The following is a 27,929-nucleotide window of genomic DNA, read 5'->3' on the forward strand; positions in this document are numbered from 1 at the left end:
TATCTTTTCAAATTAGTGTTTTCATTTTCTTTGGGTAAATACCCAGTAGTGGAATTGCTGGATTGTATGGTGTTTCTTTTTTTAATTTTTTGAGGAATCTCCAATGTTTTCCATAGTGATTACACCAATTTACATTCCCACCGTTAGTGCATGAGGGTTTGATACTAGCCATTCTGACAGGTGTGAGGTGATATCTCATTGTGGTTTTGATTTGCATTTCCCTGATGACTAGTGATATTGAGCATCTTTCCATGTTGGCCATCTGTATGTCTTCCTTGGGAAAATGTCTATTCAGGTCCTCTGTCATTTTTTAAAAAAGATTTTATTTGGGATGTCTGGGTGGTTCAGTTGGTTAAGCATCTGCCTTCTGCTCAGGTCATGATCTCAGGATCCTGGGATCGAGTCCTGCATCAGGCTCCTTGCTCAGCAGGGAGCCTGCTTCTCTCTCTGCCTGCCACTTCCCCCCCTTGTGTTCTCTCTCTCTCTGACAAATAAATAAAATCTTAAAAAAAAAAATCTTTTAAAAGATTTTCTTTATTTGAGAGAGAGTGAGTGGGGGGGAGGGGCAGAGAGAGGGAGATAATCTGAAGCAGATTCTGCGCTGGGCCTGACGTGGGGCTTGATCCCACAACTGTGAGACCATGAGGTCATGACTTGAGCCAAAACCAAGAGTTGGATGCTTAACCAACTGAGCCACCCAGGCACCCCTGTCTTCTGCCCATTTTCTAATCACATTGTGGTTTTTTGGTGTTGCCTTACATGAGTTCTTTATATATTTTGGATATTTACCCCTTATTTAAAATATACTTTACAAATATCTTCTCCCATTCAGTAGGTTGCTTTTTCATTTTGTTGAAGGTTTCCTTTACTTTGCAAAATCTTTTTAATTTGGTGTAGTCCCAATTGTTTATTTTTGGTTTTCTTATGCTAGCCTGAGGAGGCAGATCCAAAAAAATATTGCTAAAACCAATGTCCAGGGATGCCTGGGTGGTTCAGTTGGTTAAGCATCTGCCTTTGGCTCAGGTCATGATCCCAGGGCCCTGGGATCGGAGTCTTGCATCGGGTTCCTTGCTTAGCGGGGAGCCTCCTTTTCCCTTTGCCTGCCACTCCCCCTGCTTGTGCTCTCTCTTTCTCTCTCTCTGACAAATAAAATCTTAAAAAATAATAATAATAAAACCAATGTCCAGGAAATAACTGCCTATGTTTTCTTTTAGGATTGTTATGGTTTCAGGTCTTGTATTTAGGTCTTTAATTGACTTTTGAGTTTGTTTTTCTATATGGTGTAAGAAAGTGGTCCAGTATCATTCTTTTGCTTTTTTTTTTTGCATATATACTTTCTTTTGCATATGTTTTCCTAACACCATTTACTGAGGAGACTGTCTTTTCCCCCATATTATGTTCTTGCCTCTTTTTAAGTGACCATATAAACATGGGTTTATTTCTGGGCTTTCTATTCTGTTCTATTGATTTATGTGTCTGTTTTTGTTCCATTACCATACTATTTTGACTACTATAGCCTTGTAGTACAGTTTGAAGTCTGGGAGTGTGATACCTTCATCTTTGTTCTTCTTTCTCAAGATTGATTTGGCTATTCAGGGTGTTTTTTGGTTCCATACAAATTTTAGGACTATTTGTTTTAGTTCTGTGAAAAATACTATTGGTATTTTGACAGGGATTACATTGGATCTAATTGCTTTGGGTACTAAGGGCATTTTAACAAAATTAATTAGTGCATGCTAATCCATAGCATGGTATATCTTTCCATTTATTTGTATTGTCTTCAATTTCTTTCATCAGTGTTTTATAATTTTCAGAGCACAGGTCTTTCACCTCCTTGGTGAAATTTATTCCCAGGTATTTTATTGTTTTTGGTACAGTTGTAAGTGTGATGGTTTTCTTACTTTCCCTTTCCACTACTTCATTCTAAGTATATAGCAATGCAACAAATTTCTATATATTAATTTTATATTTTGCAGCTTTATTGAGTTCAGTTATTAGTCCTAGTAGTTTTTTTGGTGGAGACTTTAGGTTTTTCTTTATATGATGTCATGTCATCTGCAAATAGTGACAGTTTTACTTCCTCCTTACCAATTTGAATGCCTTTTATTTCTTTTTCTTGTCTGAGACAAGCATCCAACTTGTGGCTGGGACTTCCAGTACTATATTGAATAAAAGTGGCAAGAGTAGGCATCTTTGTCTTGTTCCCAATCTAAGAGAAAAAGCTCAATTTTTCAGTATTGAGTATGATGTTAGTTCTAGGTTTGTCATATATGGCTTTTATTATCTCCACTTTGTTGAGAGTTTTTTAGCATGAATGGATATTGTATTTTGTCAAATACTCTGGCATTTGTTGAGATGATAATATGGTTCTTATCCTTTCTCTTGTTAATGTGATGTATCATGCTGATTGATTTGCAAACATTGAACATCCTTGCATCCCTGGAATAAATCCTACTTGATTGTGGTAAATGATTCTGTTTAATGTGTTGTTGAATTCAGTTTGCTGATATTTTGTTGAGGGTTTTTGCATCCACAGTCTTTGTTTTAAAGTCTATTTTGTCTGTTATAAGTATTGCTACCCTGGCGGTTTTTTTTTTTCTTCCATTTGCATGGTATACGTTTTTCCAGCCTTTCACTTTCAGTCTGTATGTGTCTTTTGTGGGTCTGAAATGAGTCTCTTGTGGGTACTATAGAGGTGGGTCTTTTCTTTTTTTAATCCAGTCACCCTATGTCTTTTTATTGGAGAATTAAGTCCATTTACATTTAAAGTAATTATTGATAGGTATGTATTTATTGGCATTTTGTTACTGTGTATCAACTATACTCAAATAAAAAAATTAAAAATAAAGTGCAGTCTGTATTCTAATAGTCTGTTTTGGTGGAAGGAAGTGTTACATAACTGAATTCCAGTTGCCTGAAGTAAGTGATCTAAGCTGGGCAAAAGATAAGTTGCTGGTAGTAGCTCCTGCCTGATTACAAATACACACCTAAAGAGTAATTAAGACTCTTTTAGTCATTTCTTTTGAAGTGAAAAGCAAGAGCATGCTGTCAATATATTTTAGAAGAGTTCCTTAATGTTAACATTCAAGGCTATCAAGTGAATCTGAATGGTACTCAAGTAGTATAAATAGGAAAAGACTAATACATTATGCTGATTGCTTTGCAAGCATTACCAACTAATTCCTTTTAAGACCTTGTTAATGGATAACCTAGGGTCTCTTTTAAGAAAGAACAGTCAATATCCCAGCAGTGTTGCTTATAAGACTATAAAAATCACAGTCTTGTACCTCTTGAGCATTAAACCAGTAATGATCCCTAAGAGAATTTTTTTTTTTTTTTGAGAAAGAGAGAGGAAGAGAGAATGCACGAACATATTTTTGTGTGTGTGCAGGCATGTCCGAGAGCACGAATAGAGAGGGGAGGGGCAGAGGGAGAGAGAGACTCTCAAGCAAGCTCCACATTCAGCAAGGAGCCCAATGTGGGGCTCAATCTCATCACCCTGAGATTATGACCTGAGCCGAAATCAAGAGTTGGATGCTTAACCGACTGAACGACCCAGGCATCCCCCTCACCAAGAGAATTAATAGATGGAAAACTAATGTTTACTTTCAGTTAAACCCTGAAATTAGGTTAAAGCAAAACAAAATAACAACAAAAACAAAATGCTTGGTTTTAGCTAGTTGAATATAAAAACAAGGATGAGAAAATTATTTCTCCTTTACTACATGGGTTCCCAAAGTTCAAAGGAGATGTGAATTTATTAATAGTAGATACTAATTCAATCAACTTGTTCTTTTGTTTTAATAATTTAATTTATAGATTAGTCATCATAAAGTTTATCCCAGGTTGGATTCCCTCTTTTACCTAGCGAGCATTTTAGCCACCTCTCCTCACAGTTAGTTCAGAAAGCCCAAGGAATACAAAATTCGAGCATGAGCTTCAAGAAAATAGGCTTAGAAAGTAGGTAAAAGCTGTAAGAAAGTCACATTATAAATTTTTTTTTTAAGAATTCTTTTTTTTTTTAAGATTTTATTTATTTGAGAGAGAGAGAATGAGAGAGAGAGAACACATGAGAGGGGATAGGGTCAGAGGACGAAGCAGAGTCCCTGCCGAGCAGGGAGCCTGATGCGGGACTCGATCCCGGGACTCCAGGATCATGACCTGAGCCGAAGGCAGTCGCTTAACCAACTGAGCCACCCAGGCGCCCCCACATTATAAATTTTTAAGAAGTAAATTATTTGGTGGTGTCTGAACCATCATTCTTTTTTGGCCTAAGGAAGGAAGTATTAATATTTTAAAAATTATTTCAATTAGAATTTTAAAAAGAGGCAAATACTCTTTATCCGAGTATACTTTGGAACCAGAAACAAGATGATAATTAAAAAATCAAATAAATGGCTTTAAATAAAATCTAAATTAAAAGGAAATTGTTTTGATTAATTTAACAAAAGAACCGCTTTCATTTTAATTATAAACTCTTTATTATTTGGCATTTATATACATAAGGTATATATTTAATAACTAAAAATTCTATACAAACTATAGGAAAGTATTCCAAAGGTGAAATTATGATTATAACATAAAAAATAATCAAAATACATTAAAGAAGCATGTGATTCAATGCCAAATTTATAATCACATATTTAATATGTCACAATCCTTTTGTTCCAAAAAATATTCACATGAGAACTGTAAAGTGGGCAATTATTTACCAAAAGAATAAATGATACTCATTATGTAGAACATGGAGAGGGACACAACGCAAAATAAAGATTCTTCAGAATTTCATTATGGAATTGCTAGTAAGACAACAGAACCTGAGGCTACAAGGACCTGTCCAAGTAGAATATTTATGTTAAATATGCCTTTATTGCTTGCCTGGTAGAGGTGATCTGTCAGCCACTTTTGGTAGAAGGATGGCCCACAATAGACACCAGGAAAATTTTTTCGACCACAGCCATATCCGTAACTGGTAATTCCCATTACAAAAAATCGTTTATGTTCTGGTAAGTAGCACATTAATGGTCCACCACTATCACCCTATTAAAAAAGTCCCAAAATACTGTTAGTTGCTTCTGGTAGTCTTTAAACAACAGTAAAGCTGGAATAAATTAATCACATTAATCATACATTTATATAAATACACATTTTTAATATACCTTCAAGTTCTAAAGATCCATAGATTTTCATTTTTATATTCCAACTCAGACAGAAGGCATTCCATCTGGCCCGATATTTAGAGGAAGCCATAAAGCTGGTGAATAAACTTCCTATCTGCATTGTTTTGAACCAGAATTGTATAAATCATATTGTTTGGATTTTTTAGTACAATTATTCAGGAGACATGTAATTTAGGAAATAGTGTGCAAAATACTGTAAATACCAATAGAATACTTCTGTCGCTTAATGCTGTATGTGAAAAGTGTAACTTTAAGATGGATAAAGGATTCTTTAAGGTGTGTGTGCATGGTTTGCTAACTAGAGGAGAGGAGTAAACTGGCATCCCGAAAGAGGTGGCATCTAAGTGTTAATGTTGGCTGGTGCAGGGTAACAGGAATAAATAGCTAAGGCTCTCAGTTCTATTACAAATCACAGATGTCTGTCCTGGTTTCTGCAAGACTGTCAATGCACCAAAGCACTATTACTAAAGAAATCACTGAAAACAACAAGGACATTGAGATAATGCTTTCAGAACCTAAAGACTAAGGACTGTATTTCCAAGGTGTTTTCAGTTTCTCTATGTAAGGTTGGCACTGAATAGTTATTTTTTGATAATGAGGATGTTTTGCTTATGAATGCAATTCAATTAGATTAGATTCTCTACTGTTTTACTCAGCAAAATTTTTAAGGAAAAGGACACTGGAAAGATAAACCCTGGATTACAGAAACCAGAATGAGTAGAACAACGTTAGAGTATGGGGTACTGCTCGGGAGTGAAGTGCTGATATATTTAGAAGTAGTGAAGAAAAGAGAAAAAAGATTCAAACAGCACAAGAGATGAAACCAAAAAAAAAAAAAAAAAGATAAATTGACTTCATAAAAATTAAGAAAAAACAAACTTCTATGCTACAAATGGTAACATTAGGGAAATGAAGAGAGAGACCACAGAAGGGAGAGAATATTTGCTAACCATATATCTGGTAAGGGACTGGTATCTAGAATATATAAAAAAGGCTTATGGCTCAATAATAAAAAGATAAATAACTCAATTTAAAAATGGGCAAAGGATCTGAATAGACATTTATCCAAAGAAGATCTACAAATGGCTGGCCAATAATTACATGAAAAAATGCTCCACATCATTAGTCACCAGACACAAATTAAAACCACAATGAAATACCACTTCATACACACAAGGATGGCTGTGATCAAAAAGACAACAAGTGCAGGCAAGGATGTGGAGAAATTGGAGCCTTCATATTGCTGGTGGGAATGTAAAATAGTGCAGCCACTCTGGAATAGAGTTTGGCAGTTCTTCAAAATGTTAAACATTGACCTAGCAATTCCAGTCCTAGGTGGAATTTCTAAGAGAAAGAAAAACCTACCTACACATAAAAAATGTATACTCAAATGTGTATAGCAACATTATTCATAATAGTCAAAAAGCGGAAATAGCTCAAATATCCATCAACTAATGAATGGATAAAATGAGGCACATCCATACAATGGAATATTATTCCGCGATAAAATGAATAAAGTATTAATACATGCTACAATATGGATGAACCTTGGAAACATTATATTAAGTGAAAGGAGCCAGTCACAAAAGATTACATACTGAATGATTCTATTCATATGAAATTTCCAGAATAGTCAAATATATAGGGTTTAGTGTTTGCTTAGGTCTAGGGGCAGGTGGGAGGAGAATGAGGAGTGATTTGTAATGGGTCGAGGCTTCTTTTTGGGTTGACAGAAGTATTCCAAAATTAGATTACGATAATGGTTGCACTGCTCTGTAAATATACTAAAAACGCATTGAGTTGTATACCCTAAATAAGGGTGAATTGCTTATATGTAAATTATACCTCAATAGAGGTAGTAATAAAAAAAGAAAAATCCAAGGCAAATTTTGTCTAAATTTGACCAGGAAAGCAAGAGGATTTGGATTGTCGGACTGTAGTTAAAAAGGAGAAAAAAGAGTGCAATACTTATAAACTTAATAATTAAGACTTCACCAGAAAGTGATCAAAGACCTTGTTGAAGTTTCCTTCTAGCTTTAGAAAATATTTCAAAAGAAAATTATTTGGTCTTACCCTGCAAGTATCAAAAATCCCATCTTCATCACCTGCACAAAATGAAGTGTTAGGAATAATTTTCCCATAACTCTGCTCAGAATCGCAAATCTTTCGAGAGATATAATGCACTTCTGCTTCCTGTAACATATCTGTAACATTACCTGTTAACAACAACAACAACAAAAATACCAGTAAATGATTTCGAAGAGCAGGCATTTTGACAGTAATATAAAATGTTCGTGTTAAAAGGTTTTCTTTCCCAAGTGGCTCAACAGTTACGTAAAACTGTATCCATATACACATGTATATGCCTAGGAAGACTGTGGAAGAATGGTCGCCAAATGTTAATGACCACTATCTCTAGATAGTTGGAATTTCAGGTTATTTTTGTTATCTTTCTTTCCTCTGTTTCTTGAAGTTCTCTCAAAAGATCTATACTTCTTTTTTTAAGGTTTATTTATTTACTTGGAGGAGGGGAGGGGCAGAGGGAGAGGGAGAGAGAGTCTCAAGCACACGCTCTGCTGAGTGCAGAGCCCCTGTGGGGCTCATTCTCACAGCCCTGTGATCACAACCCCAGTGGAAACCAAGAGTAGGACGCCCAACCAACTGTACCACCCAGGCGCCCCAAGCATCTACACTTTTTACAAAATAAAGCTAAATAAAAATTGTCAAGGGCCAAGGAGGTAAATGCTGAGATCAATCTTAGGTTCTAAGTTGTGAATAATTTTTTATTAAATTTTCTAAGAACGCTAAGTTTTGAAGGATGGTCTACATGAAAATAAAACAGATTTTTAATTCATATACTCCCTTCACTTCTCTGCTAATTCCTGAACATAAGTGGTTCTTTGCTACTGAAGAGAGAGGAAAATACAGGGCAACACTTCAGGAACTATTGGACAAATTGTAAGATTTATCCATAGAAAAGCTTCTGTAATAGCAGCATCTGATCTTATCAGCCTCAGAGTTGCAGTCGCCACATGTGGTAGCTGAGAATTTTGTGTGCCCTGCATCCTTCCCCATTGTCCCCTTGGCTGTAGGTGGGCGGATGACCTAACTGTTCCATTCCTAGAATTCCATTCTCCTAGAATACTGATTGGTCTGGGAGTATGTATTGTATTGTATTGTATGAAGTGTAAGTCTAGCCAATTGGAATACTTCTGTAGCACCATTTTAACTGGAACTGCCAGAGGAAAACCTTGTTCACTGTAGTCACATGACTGCTTAGTTTTAAGTTCAAAGCAGCTGCAGCCAAATTTGAACTTTATGATGACAGGCAGCCTGAGAAAATAGTCCAAATGCAGAAAGAATAGGCACAGGAAATAGAAATGAAGTATGTCCTAATGACGTTCAGATACCTAGATAGAGGCTTCTTAGAGGCCAGCCACATTTCTGTGCTTTATTTAAAAATAATTAAAGTAATACTGGCAGCATATAAAAGAATATTTGTAACATATAAGTTATAGAATATAATAATGAAATGAACACCTGTGAACCTACCACCCAATTTATGAGTCTAAACAATAGTAATACCAGTATGGTATTGGTGCAAGACTATTAAAAATAACTAGAGATTTTCAAAGTGAGTAAGACAGAGAGCTGAGAAATAGATGTCTGGTTTTCTATTCTGTTCGCCTGGTCACTTAGATTATCCTTGCACAAATAGACTAATTACTATAGCTTTAAAATAATGATTTCTGGATGGCAACTCCTCTAACATTTTTCTTCTGGAGGAGTCTTGGCTATTCTTGGGTCTTTTAGAATGAGCTTTTTAACTATCTCAAAACTCATGTTAGGGCTTAGCATTCCCTATTTTTGTTTTTGTTCTGTTTTGTTTTCAGTTTTTTCAGATAGAATTGACATCTTTATGACACTGAGTTGTCCTATTCAAGCATAAAGTATACCATTCCATTTACTTAGGTATTCTTTAATGTCTTAAAAATGTTTTAGGATCTCTTCCGTAAAAGCCCTGCAATCTTTTGTTAGATGTGTGTTTTTTTTTTAAATATTTTATTTATTCAGTTGACACCACAAGCAGGGGGAGCAGCAGGCAGAGAGAGAGGAAGAAGCAGGCTCCCCACTGAGCAAGGAGCCTGATGTGGGGCTCGATCCCAGGATCCTGGGATCATGACCTGAGCTGAAGGCAGATGCTTAACTGACTGAGCCACCCAGGTGCCCCTGTTAGATGTGTTTTTTGCTACCTAATCAGTTTGGTATTATTGTAAATGTTAACTTCTGTTAACTTTCTTCTCCAGCATTTTGTTATGAAAAATTTCAAACATAAGGCAAAGATGAAAGAATTTCTCAGTAAACAACCATGTGCCCACCTCCTATAGATTCTTTAGTATTTTTGTTTCATCTGTTTACTGTTTTTTAAAAAGATTTATTTATTCATTCATTCATTCATTCATTCATTCATTCATTTTAGAGGGGGCAGGGGGAGAGACAGAGGGAGAGGGAGAGAGAGAACCTCAAGCAGATTCCCTGCTGAGCATGGAGCCTGATCTGGGGCTCAGTCTCATGACTGTGAGATCATAACCTGAGCCAAAATCAAGAGTCGGACGCTTAACTGACTGAGCCATCCAGGTGCCCCTGTTAACTTTTTTTTAAATTTTATAATTATTTTGGCAACTTTTTATTTAGATAAAATTTCAAAATTATAGAGAAGTAGCAGGAATAGTACAAGGAACTGTAATATACCTCTTACTCAGATTCAACAGTTGTTGACTTTTTGTCACATTTGCATTATCATTTGTACTCTGTGTGTGTGTATATAAATTTTTCTGAATCATTTGAGAGTGAATGGCAGACACTGTATTCCTATATAAATACTTTAGTGTATATTTCTTTTTTTTTTAAGATTTTATTTATATATTGACAGAGAGACAGTGAGAGAGGGAACACAAGCAGGGGGAGTGGGAGAGGGAGGAGCAGGGAGCCCGATGCGGGGCTCCATCCCAGGACTCCGGGACCACGACCTGAGCTGAAGGCAGACACTTAACGACTGAGCCATCCAGGCACCCCATAGTGTATATTTCTTAAGAACAGGGACATTTTCTTACATAACCACAGTACATTTATCAAGATCAGAAAATTTAACACTGGTACAATACTATTAACCAATTCATGTTTAATCTCCAAGTATTATTGGATTTTCCAGTTATTGGTTATTAGTTTATAGTTTATTGGTTTCTGTTATTGGCTTATAGTTTAATTTCATTGTTTATAGTTTAAGTCCTTTAAATTACTTTCTGTCTCTATGATTTGCCCATTCTGGACATTTCATCATATAAATGGGATCATGCAATAATGTGGGCTGTTAGGTAGAGCTTATTTCCCTTAGCATAATGTTGTAGCATGTATTAGTGCTTCATTCCTTTTAATGGCTAGATAAAATTCCATTGTATGAATATACCACGTTTTGTTTATCCATTTATCAGTTGATGGATCTTTAGTTTTTTGTTTTTGCTATTTTGAATAACACTGCTATGAGCATTTGAGTACAGGTTTTTGTGTGGACGTGTGTTTTCATTTCTCTTGGGTATATACCTAGGAGTGGAATTTCTGAGTCATATGGTAACTATAGATTTAATTTTTGAGGAACTAACAAACTGTATTCCAAAACACCCATGCCATTTTATATTCCCACCAGCAATGCATAAGGGTTCCAGTTTCTCCACATCCTTGTCAACACTTGTTCCTAACTTTTGATTATAGACATCCTTGTGGGTGTGACATCTGTTAACTTGGAAAGTTACATTTCCTAACCATTGATAGTGTATAAAAATGAAATAGATTTTGGTATTTTGGTTTTATATCTGGACATTTTACTAGACTCTCTTAATTCCAATGTATTATAGATTCTTTTTTTTTTTATAGATTCTTTATTGTAAATAGTCACATCACCTGTGAATAATGACTGTTTTGTTATTACCTAAGTCATATGTGTTTTTGCATCTTTTTCTAGTGTTACTGCACTAGAATTTAGTGCCAAGAATGTTTGGAGAGCGTATTGAGGCATTCTATAGCACTCTCATTTTGGGGATTTTTCTGTCAAGTTTCTGACTGTCTTATCTAGGACTATAATCCCAGGCCAGTAGAGCTGTGGATTTTCCCCATTTGTCTCTTGCTGCTGAGTCCAATACTTTTACTGACAACTGCTAGCCTGGATTTTCAGCTGCTTTTCCAAATAGAGTTCACCTCCTCTGGCAACAAGGTTCTGTTCTTCACGGCCTTGCTAAAAGTACTGTACTGACTGATCTGAGAGAGGAGTTGGGAGCCCCTACAAGCAAGGAAGCTGCAGATTCTTCATTTTACCCAAATTTCTAGCTTTTTATGATAAATATTCCTCAATTTGTTGTGTACTTTGGCTGATTCCAGGGACCCTAAAATGATCGTTTTTGACAACTTTGTCAGTTTATATTTACTGGGGGAGAGGATTTGCCAGCCTCCCCATGGGCCGTCACAGCCAAAATGCCCATCCCTTTTGTAAATCAAGCATAATCAGGGGCACCTGGGTGGCTCAGTTGGTTAAGCCTTCGGCTCAGGTCAGGATCCTGGAGTCCTGGGATCGAGTCCCGCATCGGGCTCCCTGCTCAGCGGGGAGTCTGCTTCTCCCTCTGACCCTCCTCCCTCTCGTGCTCTCTGTCTTTCATTCTCTCTCTCTCAAATAAATAAAATAAAATCTTTAAAAAAAAAAAGAAATCAAGCATAATCAGAGTTCACAGTTTGTACATTACCTATCTTTGAATTTGGAGTTTTGCTTTATGGCCTCTAATAAGTGGTCAGTTTTTTTTTTTTTAAGATTTATTTATTTGAGAGAGAGCGTGTGCTGTGCAAGTGGGGGGAGGAGCAGAGGGAGAGAGTCTCCAGCAGACTCTCCGCTGAGTGCGGAGGTTAACGCCTTGATCTCATAACCCATGGGATTATGACCTGAGCCGAAAACCAGGAGTTGGACGCTTAACCAACTGAGCCACCCAGGTGCCCCAAGTGGTCAATTTTTATAAAGATTCCACCTGCACTTGAAAAGATAAAAGCCTCTAAATTTTTGAGTGTACTGATTTGGCTATTAAATCGAGCTGGCTAATTACATTGTTCAAATATTCCAAATCTTTACTAAGTTTTTATCCATTTGATATGCTAACAATAAAAAGAGAATTGTATTAAATTCTCTATTATCATAGAGGAGTTATTACATTTGCTGTACAATTCTATTTTTCCTTAATATTATCTGGGTCCTTTTTATCAGGCTCAGAAGTCTAGAACTGTTCTATCTTCTTGGTGAGTTGAACCTTTTCTAAATCAAAATGATCTTTTGCCTTAAAGTCTATTTTGTTTGCAATTTGCATAGTGATACTAGCTTTCTTTTAATTTTAATTTACTTGATATATTTCTTTACTATTGTTTTACTTCAGTCCTTCCATATCCTTACATTTTAGGTATCCCTCTAGGTAAGCTGGATTTCCTACTCCCTAATGTGATTTTCTGTCTGTTAATTAGTGGTTTGGTTCATTAACCTTTATTGTGATTATGGATATATTTGGGCTTGTTTCTATGGTCTTATTTTATACTTTCTATTTTTCTCACTTTTCCTAAGCTTATTTCTCCTTTCTTGATTTTTTATTAAGATTTTGTCTTTATTTTCTTATTCCATATGTTTCTTATTCCAAGTTATATCCCCTATTTCTATTAATTTCTATTCAAATTTGACTATTCATGCTTAAATCTAATGTTAATCAGTATCTTAACACTTCTGAATAATACACAGACCTGAGATCACTTTAACTCTGATCACCGCTTTTCCCCCAATATTTAAGTATCTTTATTTTAATTCCATGAATTATACACTATTTTATTGTATTCCAAGGTTTCCCAATCTCAGAACTATTGACATTGTAGGCCAGATAGTTCTTTGTTGCGGAGGGTGAGAGCACTACCCTGTGCATTGAAGGAAGATGAGCAGTATTCCTGGCTTCTGCCCATGCTGACATAAGGCTTGATCTCAGGGTTGTGAGCTGAAATCAAGAGTCAGACACTTATCCACTGAGCCACCCAGGCACCCCTGGTTCTCTTTTAAATCTGCCTGGTCATTCTAGATAGTCTTTTGCTTATTTCTAATTCTATTTTTTAATTTCTTCAAACAATTTATATATACTTATTTTGTATTCTATACCTAAAATATTACTATCTGAGATCCTTGGGGGATCTGTTGTTTTATTTCTGTTGATTTTCATTATTATGGTTTTTCTCCTAATGTGTTTGGTGATTTTTTTTTTTTTTACAATTTTATTTATTTATTTGACAGAGAGAAACACAGCGAGAGAGGGAACACAAGCAGGGGGAGTGGGAGAGGGAGAAGCAGGTTTCCTGTGGAGCAGGGAGCCCGATGCGGGGCTGGAGCCCGATGCGGGGCTTGATCCCGGAACGCTGGGATCATGACCTGAGCCAAAGGCAGGCGCTTAATGACTGAGCCACCAAGATGCCCCTGTTTGGTGATCTTTGATTGTGCGCTGATATTTGGTTGATTTTAATCTGTGGGAATCCTAAGTATTTTCTGACTTGGTACTAATTTAGTCCATTGAGTTTATTTCAATTGTTATATTTTTTATTAAATTTTTTTTAGAGAGAACACACACACCAGCTGAGAGGAAGGGGCAGAGGGAGAGACAGAATCTTAAGGAGGCTCCACACCTAGTGTGGACCCTGACACGGGGCTTGATCTCACAATCCTGAGATCATGACCTGAGCTGAAATCAAGAGTCAGACACTAAACTGACTGAGCCACCCAGATGTCCCTCAATTATTATATTTTTAAATTATTATCATTGGTTCTTTTTCATAGCTCCTTTTTATTCATATTTTTAAGCACATCTTTTATTTCCTTTTTTTTTAAAGAATTTATTTATTTGAGAGAATGAGCCACCCAGGTGCCCTTATTTCTTGTAATATATTAAACACCTTTTTATTTTTGATCCCAATATCTGAAATTTTTGCAGGTCTTATTTTGATGTCTATTGTTTCCGCTGACTCTTACTCATAATGCCTTATTTGCTTTGGTGGTTATTGATTTTTAAAATTATAATCCAGGGCACCTGGGTGGCTCAGTTGGTTAAGCAACTGCCTTCGGCTCAGGTCATGATCCCACAGTCCCAGGATCAATCCTGCATCGGGCTCCCTGCTCAGCGGGGAGTCTGCCTCTTCCTCTGACCCTACCCCCTCTCTTGTGCTCTCTCTCACTCTCTCAAATAAATAAAATAAAATCTTTTAAAAAAATTATAATCCATTTTCATTGAAACTTTATCAGGTGAAATTCTTTTGAGGTCTTAGATGAAATTCAGTTTCTATACAAATGATGTGCATTTGATTCTCTCAGCCACCTAGAGACCTTAACAGTCTATGACCTATTTAAACTAAATTCTAAGTTTGAGTCTTTCTATTCAGAGCAATTTGGGGCAGCAAGTCCATATGAGTGGTATTTGTAATTATATGTTTTCTGGGAAAATTTCTACCTTTTCCCCCTTCAATTCAGTAGTTTTCCTAGAAATCCTGGGGGTGGGGGGTGGGGGTTGAGGATGCTTTAGTTATATCTTGTTCTTTTTAAAAAAATAAACTTTATTTCAAAATAATTATAGTCACAGGAAGTTGCAAAGGTAGTACAGTGAGGTCCAGTGTACTCTTTATCCTGTTTCCTGCAATGGTAACATCTGTGTAATTGAAGTACAATATCAAAATCAAGAAACTGACACTGGTACAATGTGTGTTTGTGTAGTTCTGTGCCACTTTATTGTATGTGTACATTCTTATAATTACCTCCACAGTTAAGATATGGAACTATTTCACCATGACAAAGATCTCCCTCAGGCTACCTAGCTTTTTTACACCTAGCAACCAGTAATTAGTTCTCCATCTCTATAATTTTGATTTTGTCATTTTGAGAATGGTATATAAATGGAATCATACAGTATGTGTCTTTTGAAAATGGCTTTTTTTTTCCACCCAGCATAATGCCATCTAAATTGATACATGAATCAATAGCTAATTCCTGTTAACTGTTTAGTATCATTCCAGGTTAAGGATATACTACAGTTTGTTTAATCATTCACCTAATTAAGGACATTTAGTTTTTCCCAGTTTTTGGATACTATAAATAAAGCTTTTATGAATATTCGTGAACAGGTTTTTGTGTGGAAATATGTTTTCATTTCTCTAGGATAAATGCCCAGCAGTGCGATTGCTGGGTAATATTATAAATGTATGTACACGTGTGTGTTTTTAAGAAACTATATCTCTGGGGGCGCCTGGGTGGCACAGTTGGTTAAGCGTCCAACTTTTGGTTTCAGCTCAGGTCATAATCTCAGGGTCCTGGGACTGAGCCCTGTGTCAGGCTCAGAGCTCAGCGCAAAGTCTGCTTGGGATTCTCTCTCTCGCCCCCTCTGCCCCACCCCCACTCACGTGTGCGCAATCTTTCTCTAAAATAAATCGAAAGAGAGAGAAAGAAAGAAAAGGAAAGAGAAAGAAGGAAGGAAAGAAAGAAAGAAAAGAAAGAAAGAAAAAGAAACTCTCTCTGGTGTTTGGTACATACACATTTAGGATTGCTATGTCTCCTGTTGATTTACCTTTTTTTTTAAGATTTTATTTATTAGGGGCGCCTGGGTGGCTCAGTTGGTTAAGCGACTGCCTTCGGCTCAGGTCATGATCCTGGAGTCCCGGGATGGAGTCCCACGTCGGGCTCCCTGCTCAGCAGGGAGTCTGCTTCTCTCTCTGACCCTTCCCCCTCTCATGCTCTCTATCTCATTCTCTCTCTCAAATAAATAAATAAAATCTTTAAAAAAATTTTTTTAAAAAAAGATTTTATTTATTAATTTGAGAGAGAGAACACAAGAGAGGGGAGGGTCAGAGGGAGAAGCAGACTTCCTGCTCAGCAGGGAGCCCGACGCGGGATTCAATCCCGGGACTCCAGGATCATGACCTGAGCCGAAGGCAGTCGCTTAACCAACTGAGCCACCCAGGCGCCCTGGATTTACCTTTATATCATTGTTATGTTCCTCACTGTCCCTAATAGTTTTATTTGCTCTTAAATCTACCTTATCTGATATTAATGTAGCCATTCCTGCTTTCTTTTCTTTTTTTCTATTCCAGTTGTCTTTTGATGAATGTTGCCATGATATATTTTTCCCATCCTTTTATTTTCAACCTGCCTATATCATAGTTAAAGTGAACTATGTATAGATGAACTATATGGTGGGAGTATAGCTCTCTGGCTCTAGCTTTATGAGAATCTCCACCCACACACTTTAGCAGGCTTTGTTCTTCAACCCTCTCAAGGCCCATGAGACCACAGAAATTCATATGCAATGTTACCACTGGCAAATACCCTCAAGATAGAAGCCAACTTCAGTGCTTCAGTTACCTAAGTTCCCATCTTCACACTCAGTCCTTGACCTGTGTATTTTCTCTCTTAATAGTTTTCACTGGGGGGCGCCTGGGTGGCTCAGTCAGTTAAGCGTCTGCCTTCGGCTCAGGTCATGATCCCAGGGTCTTGGGATTGAGTCCTGCGTTGGGCTCCCTGCTCAGCGGGGAGCCTGCTTCTCCCTCTGCCTGCTGCTCCCCCTGCTTGTGCTCTCTCTGCCAAATAAAAAAAAATCTTTAAAACATTAAAAAAAAAATAGTATTCACTGGGAAGGTTGGTGTGTGCATTTAATCTACCATGTTGCTGGAGAGCCAACTTAATCCTTAAAACAGCTCTCTGACAGGGGCACCTGGGTGGTTCACCCGGTAAGCGTCTGCCTTTGGCTCAGGTCATGATCCCAGGGTCCTGGGATCGAGCCCCGCATCGGGCTCCCTGCTCAGCGGGGAGCCTGCTTCTCCCTCTCCCACTCCCCCTACTTGTGTTCCCTCTCTCGCTGTGTCTCTCTCTGTCAAATAAATAAATAAAATCTTTAAAAAAAAAATAAACAGCTCTCTGACAGGTATTACTGCTCTCATCTTACAGATCATGAAAATGTATGACAGGGTGAAAGATGATATGATATCGTGGAAACATGAGTTTGAGGCAGGCCAACCTGGGATTGAATTTTTACCCCTCACTTAGCTGTGTAATTTAGGGCAGCTTACTTAACCTCTTTATTTTTTTTATTTATTTATTTTTAAAGATTTTATTTACTTGTCAGAGCAAGGAGATTTTATTTACTTGCTGAGCAAGGAGCCTGATGCGGGACTTAATTCCAGGACCCTGCGATCATGACCTGAGCTGAAGGCAGATGCTTAACCAACTGAGCCACCTAGGCGTCCCTCACTTAACCTCTTTAAATCTGTTTGTTTATCCATGTTATAGTACTTCTCATAGTGTTACTGGGAGCATTAAATGAGAAATTCATTAAGGTGCTTAGTATTTTATTAAGTACTTAGCCCTGAATAAATGGAAGCTACTCTGATCATTGTTGTCCTAATTGTTGTTAAAGAGTCAATAACTTGGGGCGCCTGGGTGGCTCAGTTGTTAAGTGCAGTTAAGTACGTTGCAGGGCTGAGATTCAGACTTAGGTCTGTGATTCTAAAGCCCATACTCTTTTCCCTACACATGTTGCTTTCTTAACTTGTTTAAATGGTATTCACAGAGGAAAAAAAGAAAAGTAATAATTCACAGATCTTTCATACATTTATCTGTATCATATCTAAATAATCTACACTTATTTATTTTAAAAGTTGGTTTTTAAAAGTGTATGTATGTATGTGTGTATGTATGTAATCTCTACACCCAACGTGGGTCTCGAATTTCACAACTCCACGATCAAGAGTTGCATGCTCTTCGGACTGAGCCAGCCAGGTGCCCCTAATCTAAACATTTTTTTTTCCAAAGATTTGTTCATCCATCCTAGAGAGAGGAGGGGGAGAGTCGGGGGGGGGGGGGAGAGAATCCCAGTGGGGAGACTGATGCGGGGCTCCATCCCAGGACCCTGATATCATGACCTGACCCAAAATCAAGAGTTGGATGCCCAATCAACTGAGTCACCCAGGCACCCCTCTACACATATTTAAATGGCTAATTTCTGTAAGGAATAGAAAAAAGAGTCTCAGCACTTGATCTCACTAGACTTTGATTCCATCAAGAACAGTTTGTAGTTAATGCAGTACTTAGACATTCAGGCTGTAGAAATAAAGAAGACCTAGATTTGTGTTCTAGCTTCTCAACTTCTAAGATCCACAATTCTGGTGTGTTAAATAGGAATAATGACATAAACTTCCTAGTAGGAATATTCTGAAGATAAGATAAAATAGTATATTTAGAAAAGGACCTAAAACATGGTAAATGCTTCCAAATGGTAACTATTTTTAGAACCAAAGGCAGAGACTATTTTTTACATTTATTTGTTGATAGTTCATAATAGTTCAACCAATCAATAATTAGTGCTCATTAGTACAACTAAAGAAAATATATGGCACTCAACCTGTTTGATATTAAACAGGGTATTAAATTAAAAAGACACTAAATTTGATTCCTTACAGCTAGAAGCTTATTGTTTATGATAAGCAATCCTCTTACAGAGCTGGCTCTATCACCTATGAATCTCAGAAACTACAAAAACACTTAGAATCATCATTCTCTCTGAGAATGTTTAGAGGTTCAAGTCTCTTAGCATGCATAACCAGAGAAAGTCTCTATTTCTGCTTTGGAAGATAATTTTTTCTTTCTTTCTTTCTTTTTTTGATAATTTTCTCTTTCCTACAAGGAAGAAAAAATACAAGAAAAAACATTTCTTTTTCAATGGTTTGTAAAGACCTATTGCTCAAATTCATGATATAAAGAGATGAATATATAAAAGGGTTCACCCTCTCCAATAATCAGGAAAAATGTATAAATAAAATTCAGACTATAATTACCTCCTTCTTCTGTTCTTCCCCAGCCGCTTATAAAACACTTTGTGTTTTGGTCCAGTTTTTGGAAAACATCAAAAGGCAGACAAATAGGCTGAATATAGTCAGTATACCTCACTGCTTTTTTTAAATGAAATAGTGCAATATCATTTACATAAGTTTCCAAATTGAAGTCTGGATGGATAATGATTGCTTTAACTTTCATCTTCTTGGAGTGTGGATGATGCCCTTTTATACTATTAGTTCCAATCACAACTCTCCACATTAAAGGATCTCTGAAAGAGAATAAATGTTATTATAAACATGTTATTTAACTAAGTAAATATTCTTAATCTCCTAGTTTTTGTTTTTCTGTTAGATTAATAACAAAAATTTAATCCTACGTTCATGTACATGAAGTCACATCAAATAAAAACCAAAATATCATGATGAAGGAGAAAAAGATCAGTGGGACAGAGGGTCCAAAACCAGATTCGAGTACATGAGATTTTAATATATGATTAAGGTAGCACTTCTTACCAGTGGACAAAAGAATGAATGATTTGATAAATGGTATTGGGACACCTAGCTAACTAGTTTGAAAAGTGAAATAAGATTAAATCTCTGAAAAGCACTAAACAGTAAAATAAACTTGAAATTGATTAAATGTTAAATGTAAAAAAATTTTTATTATAAAATCTTTAAAGTCTACTTTTAAAGATACATAAAGTGGTATGTCTGAGATTTGCTTCAAAATAATTGAAGGAAGGAGTTGGTCAGGATAAAGATGAAATAAGATCAGGCATGGGTTGATAATTTGAAGCTGGGTGATAGGCATATGGGAGTTCACTAAACTATTCCCTTTACTTTTGTAAATTTTGAGGTTTTAGAATGAAGCATTTGGATATTAAATTAGCATGAGAATTATAAAAATTAAACCAGAAAGAAAATGTAGATGAATACATAGCAATGATAGCATTGATATAAAACAGGAAGCAACTAATGGGTCTTGACAATCTTAAAAAAAATAATAAAGAACAAGTAAAAAACCAAACTAAAAAATCCTTTGTGGGTCAAAATCAACAATTAAAACCTTAAGCATTTAGGGATGCCTGGGTGGCTCAGTTGGGTAAGCGACTGCCTTCGGCTCAGGTCATGATCCTGGAGTCCTGGGATCGAGTCCCGCATCGGGCTCCCTGCTCAGCGGGGAGTCTGCTTCTCCCTCTGACCCTCCCCTCTCTCATGTGTGTGCTCTCTCTCACTCATTCTCTCTCTCTCAAATAAATAAAATCTTAAAAAAAAAAACAAAAAAACCTTAAGCATTTAATAGTTGTTACATTTGGAATTGGATTGGGAAGGAGGACCTTTTATACATTGTTTACAAATGCTGAAATTCCTTTTCATTATTCAAATTGGCAAAGTTTATGAGTGTGTGTGTATGTGTTTGATGATAATGCTCAGGACAAACAACAGTCACAAAAACAAAGGAACTCTTATTCATATGGAAAGTATAAACAGATAGGTACCTTGGCAGCGTGTATCAATAGTCTATAAAAGTTGCCTTGTATTTTTCTTAAAGATTTATTTATCTGAGAGAGAGTGAGCATGGGGGGAGGTGCAGAGGGTGAGGGAGAGAGAGAATCGCTAGCAAACTCCCTGCTGAGCACAGAGCCCAACTCGGGGCTCAATCCCAGGACCCTGAGATCATGACCCAAGCCAAAACCAAGAGTTGGACACTCAACCGACTGAGCCACCGAGGCACTCCAAGTTGCACTGTATTTTACTTTGCAATTCTACTTCCTAGAATTTCTCCTAAGGAAATACAAAACATTTAGCTATCTTAAAAGTGGATTAGGTGACCTCTAGAAAGTTTACCAAAAAATTTTAAAGCCCTAGTTCTATTTTTTATACAAAGAAATCACTGCTTTAAGCTACTTTGAAATAATGATCTTTTTTTTCTTTTCCAAACTTATTCAACTTATATTCCTTATTTACTTCAATTTATATCAGACCATAAGATTAAAAAACAGGCTATATACACTGAACACTGCAAAACATTGCTGAAATTAAAGAGGACATGAATAAATGGAAAGACATCCCATGTTCATGGATTGGAAGGCTTAATATTGTTAAGATGACAATACTACCCAAGGCGATCTACAGATTCAATGCAATCCCTATAAAAATCTCAATGATATTTTCTGAAGAAATAGAAAAACCCATCCTAAATTCATACAGAATGCCAAGGGACTCCAAATAGCCAAAATAATCTTGAAAAAGAAGAATGTAGTTGGGGGACTCACATTTCCAGACTTCAAAACTACAGCAAAGTTACAGTAATCAAAATAGTGTAGTACTGGCAGATACACACCCCCACCCAATGGAACAGGATAGAGAGCCCAGAAATACAACCTTACATATGGGCTCAAGTGATTTTCAACAAAAGTGTCAAGACAGGGGCGCCTGGGTGGCTCAGTTGGTTAAGCGACTGCCTTTGGCTCAGGTCATGATCCTGGAGTCCCAGGATCGAGTCCCGCATCGGGCTCCCTGCTCTGCAGGGAGTCTGCTTCTCCCTCTGACCCTCCCCCCTCTCATGCTTTCTCTCTCTCATTCTCTCTCTCAAATAAATAAATAAAATCTTTAAAAAAAAAAGTGTCAAGACAATTCAGTGGGGAAAGGACAGGCTTTTTCAACAAATTGTGCTGGCAAAATTGTATATGTACATGCAAAAGAATGAAGTTGAACATTTACTTTACACCATATGCAAAAATCAACTCAAAATAGGTAAAGGCCTAAATATAAAAATAAAACAAGGGAAGCTGGGTGGCTCAGTAAGTTAAACATCTGCCGTTGGCTCAGGTCATGATCCCAGGGTCCTGGGATCAATTCCCGCATCAGGCTTCTTGCTAGGCAGGGAGTCTGCTTCTCCCTCTACCTGCCACTCCCCCTGCTTGAGTTCTCTCTCTCTCTCTCTCTCTGACAAATAAATAAATAAAATCTTTTTTAAAAAAAGTAAAAAACTCTTAGAGGAAAATACAGGAGAAAACCTTCATGATACTGGATTTGGCAATGATTTCTTGGATATGACACCAAAAACATAGGTAACCAAAAATTAAATGAATGAATGAATAAATAAATAAATAAATAAATAAATAAATAAATAAATAAATAAATTGGACTTCTTCAAAATTAAAAACTTTTGTGCATCAAATGACATTATCAAAGAGAGTGAAAAGACAACCCACAGAATGAGAGAAAATATTTTCAGATTACATATTTGATAAGGGATTGATATCAAGAATATTAAAAGCATTCCTATATCTCAACAAAAATCCCAATTAAAAATGGGCAAAGGATTTGAATAGATATTTCTTCAGAGAAGATATGCAGATGGCCAATAAGCCATGGAAAGATGCTTAACATCACTAGTCATTAGAGAATTGCAAATCAAAACCACAGTGAGATACCACTTCACTTATTAGAATAGTTATGATAGTGTAAGTGTAAGTAGTTTAAGTGTAAGTGTAATAGTGTAAGTTTTCTAATCAGTGTGGAGCACTGGGAGAAGAAACAAATTTAAGAGATACTGCGCAGAGAGAGCTAATACCCTGGGTAATGGAGCTGTTGGTGATGCCGTTATCTGAAAGAATAGAAAATGAACAGGATTAGAGGAAAGATTTTTGAATACGTTTTCCAACTTGTTGAGACTGTGACTCTAGTATAAATGTATAGTAGGGAGCTAGAAATATGACTCAGCTGGAGAGACTTGGGAGTTTCCAGCACATGGTGATTACTGAAACAGAAGTAGATGAGACATCTCTAGGAGAGAGCACAGATGATAAGGCAAGAGGATGGGAATGGAAAATGTTGCCATTAGATGATGACAAAGACTCATCAAGGAAAAGGGGAAAATTAGAGGTGACTTAGAAATCAAGAAAAGAGATAGCTTCAAGGAGAACAGTGGTCAACTTTGTCACATGTTATAAAGCTCAAATAGGATGGGGACTGAGAAGAGGTCATTGGATTTGGCATGGAGGTGGATTTTTAATAGTGTGTTCTGAGCACTGAAATCAGACTGCAATTGGCTTTTTTTTTTTTTAAGATTTTTATTTATTTATATGAGAGAGAGAGAATGAGAGAGAGCATGAGAGGGAGGAGGGTCAGAGGGAGAAGCAGACTCCCTGCCGAGCAGGGAGCCCGATGCGGGACTCGATCCAGGGACTCCAGGATCATGACCTGAGCCGAAGGCAGTTGCTTAACCAAGGCTGAGCCACCCAGGCGCCCCTGCAATTGACATTTTAGAAGTCAATGCAGATGAAGCAAAAGGGAGTTTCCCAAAAGGAAGGGAAGAAAGGAAACAGTAGGGTTCGTTGATAGGTTGTAGGGAAGAAACCAGAGAGAAGATTGAAAAATACTAGAGACAATGAGGTACAATACAACAGCATATGTTGAAGAACCAGGTTTAGATCAGGGGGCTGCTATTTAACAGCAGTGTGATCTTGGGCAAGTTATCAAATCTCCCTCATCTTTGGATTCCTCAAGTATAAAACAGAGATAATAATAGCTATCTCAGAGAGTTACTGGGAGGGTTTTTGTTTTGTTTTTTAGGGATTTTATTTATTTGAGAGAGAGTGGAGGTGGAGGGGCGGAAGGAGAAGGAGAAATAGATTCACTGCTGAGCAGTGAGCCCGAAGTGGGGCTTGATCCCAGGACCCTGGGAATCATGACCAGAGCTGAAGGCAGATGCTTAACCGACTGAGCCACCCAGGCACCACAGGGCTTTTTTTTTTTTTTTTTTTAAACACAGAATTATATGTAATGTCCTTAGTACCTAATCTCAGAGCAAGTCTTTGATAAATGGTTGTTCTAAGAAGGAAAAAGGGATAGTTGGTGGTGCAAGGTTTAAGAAATGAGGGGGACTGGAACAGAATATGGCAAAGTTAGTCCTCTGACAGGATGCTCCTGAAAAGTAGAGAATATGCCTCAGTACTGTCTACTGCTTCAGCACCTAGACCAGTCCCTAGCATATAACATACATTCAGTAAATGTTGAGTAAAGGAGTAAAACATTAATAAGATTTAGTCTTGAGAAATGTTAAGTGGAATATGACATTATCTTCAAATGCTTGGAAGAGGAATTGGGTTACATATAAATATGGCTTGAGAGCAGATAAAAAAAAAACCAAGACACTTATTTCAACGTAAGAAAAGCTTCCTAAGCATTAAAGCTGTCTGAAAATGAACTGATATTCTTCCCAAGGTAGCAGTCCATCATCACAAGAGATGTTTCAAGTAGAGAGCCATATGGTATAGTTGTAGTTGTATGTGTGGGTTTTCATTCTGGCCAACCTAGACTTGATCCCTGATTTTGTTGCTCTCCAGCCATGAGCAAGGTACGCAAGAATGCTTAAGTCTGGGACACCTGGGTGGCTCAGTTGGTTAAGCGTCCGCCTTTGGCTCAGGTCATGATCCCAGGGTCCTGGGATTGAGTCCCACACCAGGCTCCTTGCTCAGTGGGCAGTCTATTTATACCTCTGTGCTCTCTTTCTCAAATAAATAAATAAAATCTTAAAGATAGCATGTTAAGGGTGCCTGGCTGGCTCAGTCAGTGGAGTGTGGGACTCTTGATCCTGAGGTCATGAGTTCAAGTCTCATGTTGGTATGGATTCTACCTAAAAAAATAAAATAATAAAATAAAAAGTAGCATGCTATACAAGCGTTGTAAAACACCCCTGAAAGAACAGAATTGATTCCTAAATCTGAAACTTTTCTTCTAGATCTCTTTCTATACCCTTGGTTTATACCTTAGTATCTTATTATTTTTCTACCTCTATTCCTCAGGTCAGTTTATGGTTGAAAAATGTATACAGGGGTGCTTGGCTTGCACAGTTGGTAGAGCATGAGGCTCTTGGTCTCAGGGTCATGAGTTCAAGCCCCATGTTGGGCGAAGAGCTTACTTTAAAAAATGTAGTATACAGGGCGCCTGGGTGGCTCAGTTGGTTAAGCGACTGCCTTCAGCTCAGGTCATGATCCCGGAGTCCCGGTATCGAGTCCCGCATCGGGCTCCTGGCTCAGCAGGGAGCCTGCTTCTCCCTCTGACCCTATCCCCTCTCATGCTGTTTCTCTCTCTCTCTCTCTCTCTCTCTCTCAAATAAATAAATAAAATCTTAAAAAAAAAAATCATTAAAAAAAAATGTAGTATACAGACTAAAACCTTATGTACTCCATCAGGTCAGTTGCCCTCAATTGAATTTTTTTTTTAAAGATTTTATTTATTTATTTGACAGACAGTGAGAGAGGGAACACAAGCAGGGGGAGTGGGAGAGGGAGAAGCAGGCTCTCCGCTGAGCAGGGAGCCCGATGCGGGGCTCGATCCCAGGACCCTGGGATCATGACCTGAGCCGAAGGCAGACACTTAACAACTGAGCCACCCAGGCACCCATCCTCAATTGAATATTTAAGTTGTTAGTTCCTCTTAAAGACTTTTCATTCTTCTCTAAGAGAGCTGTTCTCTTAAATATTAAAGACCGGTACCATGGTTTCCCAAAGGATTTTTCTTAGAGCTTCATATTAAATGGTTAGGAGGGTCGTAGTTCTATTCTAACTGTGGTAAATCCTATTTCTCTAAGACTGACATCATCCACAGAATCAGTAAACATTTATTATGTCTTTTATTAAGTAGGCCAACTCCTCTATTAGTCCAAGGAATACAAAATAAAACATGTAGCCCTTGTTTTTCAAAACTAATGATCCAGGGGTGCCTGGGTGGCTCAGTGAGTTAAACGTCTGCCTTTAGCTCAGGTCATGATCTTGGGATCTTGGGGTCCTGGGATCAAGCCCTACATCCAGCTCTCTGCTCAGCAGGGAGTCTGCCTGCCTCTCCCTCTGCCCCTCCCCCCACTCATGCTCTCTCTCTCTCTCAAATAAATAAATAAATTCTTTAAAAAAAAACACTCATGATCCAATGGTGAGAAAGAAAAACACATGGTTACAATATAATAATTTTAAAAGCTAAAGAAATCGTCATTATTTAAAACAGTCTGACAAATTCCAACCCAAAGGCCAAATCTGACCTGTCTTCTATTTTTGTATAGCCCATGAGCAAAAAAAAAAAAAAAGTTTTTTATACTCTTAGATGGCTGGAAAAAAAAAAAAAAAACCCAAAAATATTTTGTTCAAATTTCTGTGTTCATAAAGTTTTATTGGATCACACCACACTTATTCAATTGTATTGTCTATGGCCACTTTGGTTCTATAGTGGCAGGGTTGAGTTGTGACAGAGTCCTTAACATTTGTACTGTCTTTACAGAAAGTATGTTGACCTCTGATTTACAGGATTCATTTCAACAAACAGTGTGCTAGTGTAAAGCATTATGGCTTCTTGTAAACACACAGCTTAACTGAACATGGGTGAAATCAAATGGTCCTCTACTACTTCAAAACATCCCCCAAGAGAATAAAATAGGAGTTGTGTTCTGAATACATACCTAATGTCCTTAGTGCAGTGGGCAGCTGTGAGGACCCACTTATTTTTCACTAAGCTTCCCCCACATATATGAGCCAGAATTTTGCCTGATTGAATCTGCAGGCTAACTACCCATGGCCATGCGCCAGTTTGAGCTGTTGTGCCGCCTATTATCCGAGACCCTTCCAATGCATCTGCAAGTGGTGCTGTCCCACAATCTAAAAATAAAAATCATATATTATTTGTACTGAACATCTAATGATATGTATTCCTAATCTTAACATACTAATATAATCTTTTAGATTCCTATTTAAAAAACAGATAATCTGTATACCTAAGGCATGCCCATATTTTGAAAAAAAAAATCTTAAAGGAGAGTTAAGACAAACATGCCTTAAATGATCACTACAAATAGAAAGGCATTAAATCAACACAGTTTGTTAATTTTAAAACTCTATTCCCCCAAAATATAAAAATGAGGTAAGTTTCTCTGACCAGGTATCACGTTGTTGCCTGTGCAAAATGGCAATTAAAAAGCCTGGGACTGGCGAATAAAAGCTACAAGTTCTAATAGTCGCCATTTGACTTGCTGGGTGAATTTTTCTCGAGTGTAGTAGGACAAGGTCACCTACGAGCCTTTTCAACTCTGAATTCCACTGAATTATTAATCTTTAAAATGGGAATGACAGGGCGCCTGGGTGGCTCAGTTGGTTAAGCGACTGCCTTCGGCTCAGGTCATGATCCTGGAGTCCCGGGATCGAGTCCCGCATCGGGCTCCCTGCTCAGCAGGGGGTCTGCTTCTCCCTCTGACCCTCCCCCATCCCATGCTCTCTCTCTCAAATAAATAAATAAAATCTTTAAAAATAAAAAAAATAAAATGGGAATGACAAACCTCAATGTTTTGAGCACACAGAGCTGCGCTCCACAAGCGTATGGCATTTTTGCTACAGTGACTACCACACCGTCATAATTAATCGGACTGCGTAGGTCTGTACATTTTAAAGGCAGCTGGGACAGCAGAAAAGGAGGGACCCAAATTCAAACACTACAGAAGTGGGGAGCACGCCCGGGAGGCTGCCGAAAGAGAGGAATGAATGGATACTGCCCTCTGCGGCCTCCGCTCCCTCCTCCAGGGCCTGGAGCGCCTTCCGCCTCGCTGGCCCAGCCTCCCGCCACCCCGCTGCACCGGGCTGCTCCCGCCAGGAGCTGCGCCCCGTCCTTCCGGAAAGTGAGCCGAGTCCGGCGTCCGGGAGAGCGCTCCCCACGAACAGCAGCGCGGCGCTCAGGAGCCGCAGCCCCATTTGGGAACTCCCGCTGGGCAAGATGGCCGCGGGGCGCCGCCCAGGAGACGCGGTGTGCGGGCGGGGCGCGTGCGCCGCCGAG

At 37.9% G+C, this 27,929-nt stretch overlaps 1 protein-coding gene across 2 annotated transcripts; it reads right to left on the reverse strand.

The window, feature by feature from the left end:
• Positions 1-4,642: 4,642 nt before the first annotated feature.
• On the reverse strand, positions 4,643-27,929 carry TMPRSS12 (transmembrane serine protease 12). Of its 2 annotated transcripts, none has more exons than XM_035002032.1 (4): positions 27,439-27,929; positions 19,110-19,378; positions 7,254-7,396; positions 4,643-5,040 (listed from the first exon to the last, which is right to left on the reverse strand). In XM_035002032.1, the coding sequence occupies exons 1-4, from the start codon at positions 27,483-27,485 to the stop codon at positions 4,789-4,791; spliced, it is 711 nt and encodes a 236-aa protein (XP_034857923.1). In that variant the 5' UTR covers positions 27,486-27,929; the 3' UTR covers positions 4,643-4,788. The 2 variants fall into 2 exon arrangements, with proteins under 2 accessions (XP_034857923.1, XP_034857924.1); XM_035002033.1 differs by lacking the exon at positions 27,439-27,929 and adding an exon at positions 26,569-26,906.

Source organism: Mirounga leonina, unplaced genomic scaffold (genome assembly GCF_011800145.1).
Source record: "Mirounga leonina isolate KUSES-001 unplaced genomic scaffold, KU_Mleo_1.0 Mir_126, whole genome shotgun sequence".
Lineage (NCBI taxonomy): Eukaryota > Metazoa > Chordata > Mammalia > Carnivora > Phocidae > Mirounga > Mirounga leonina.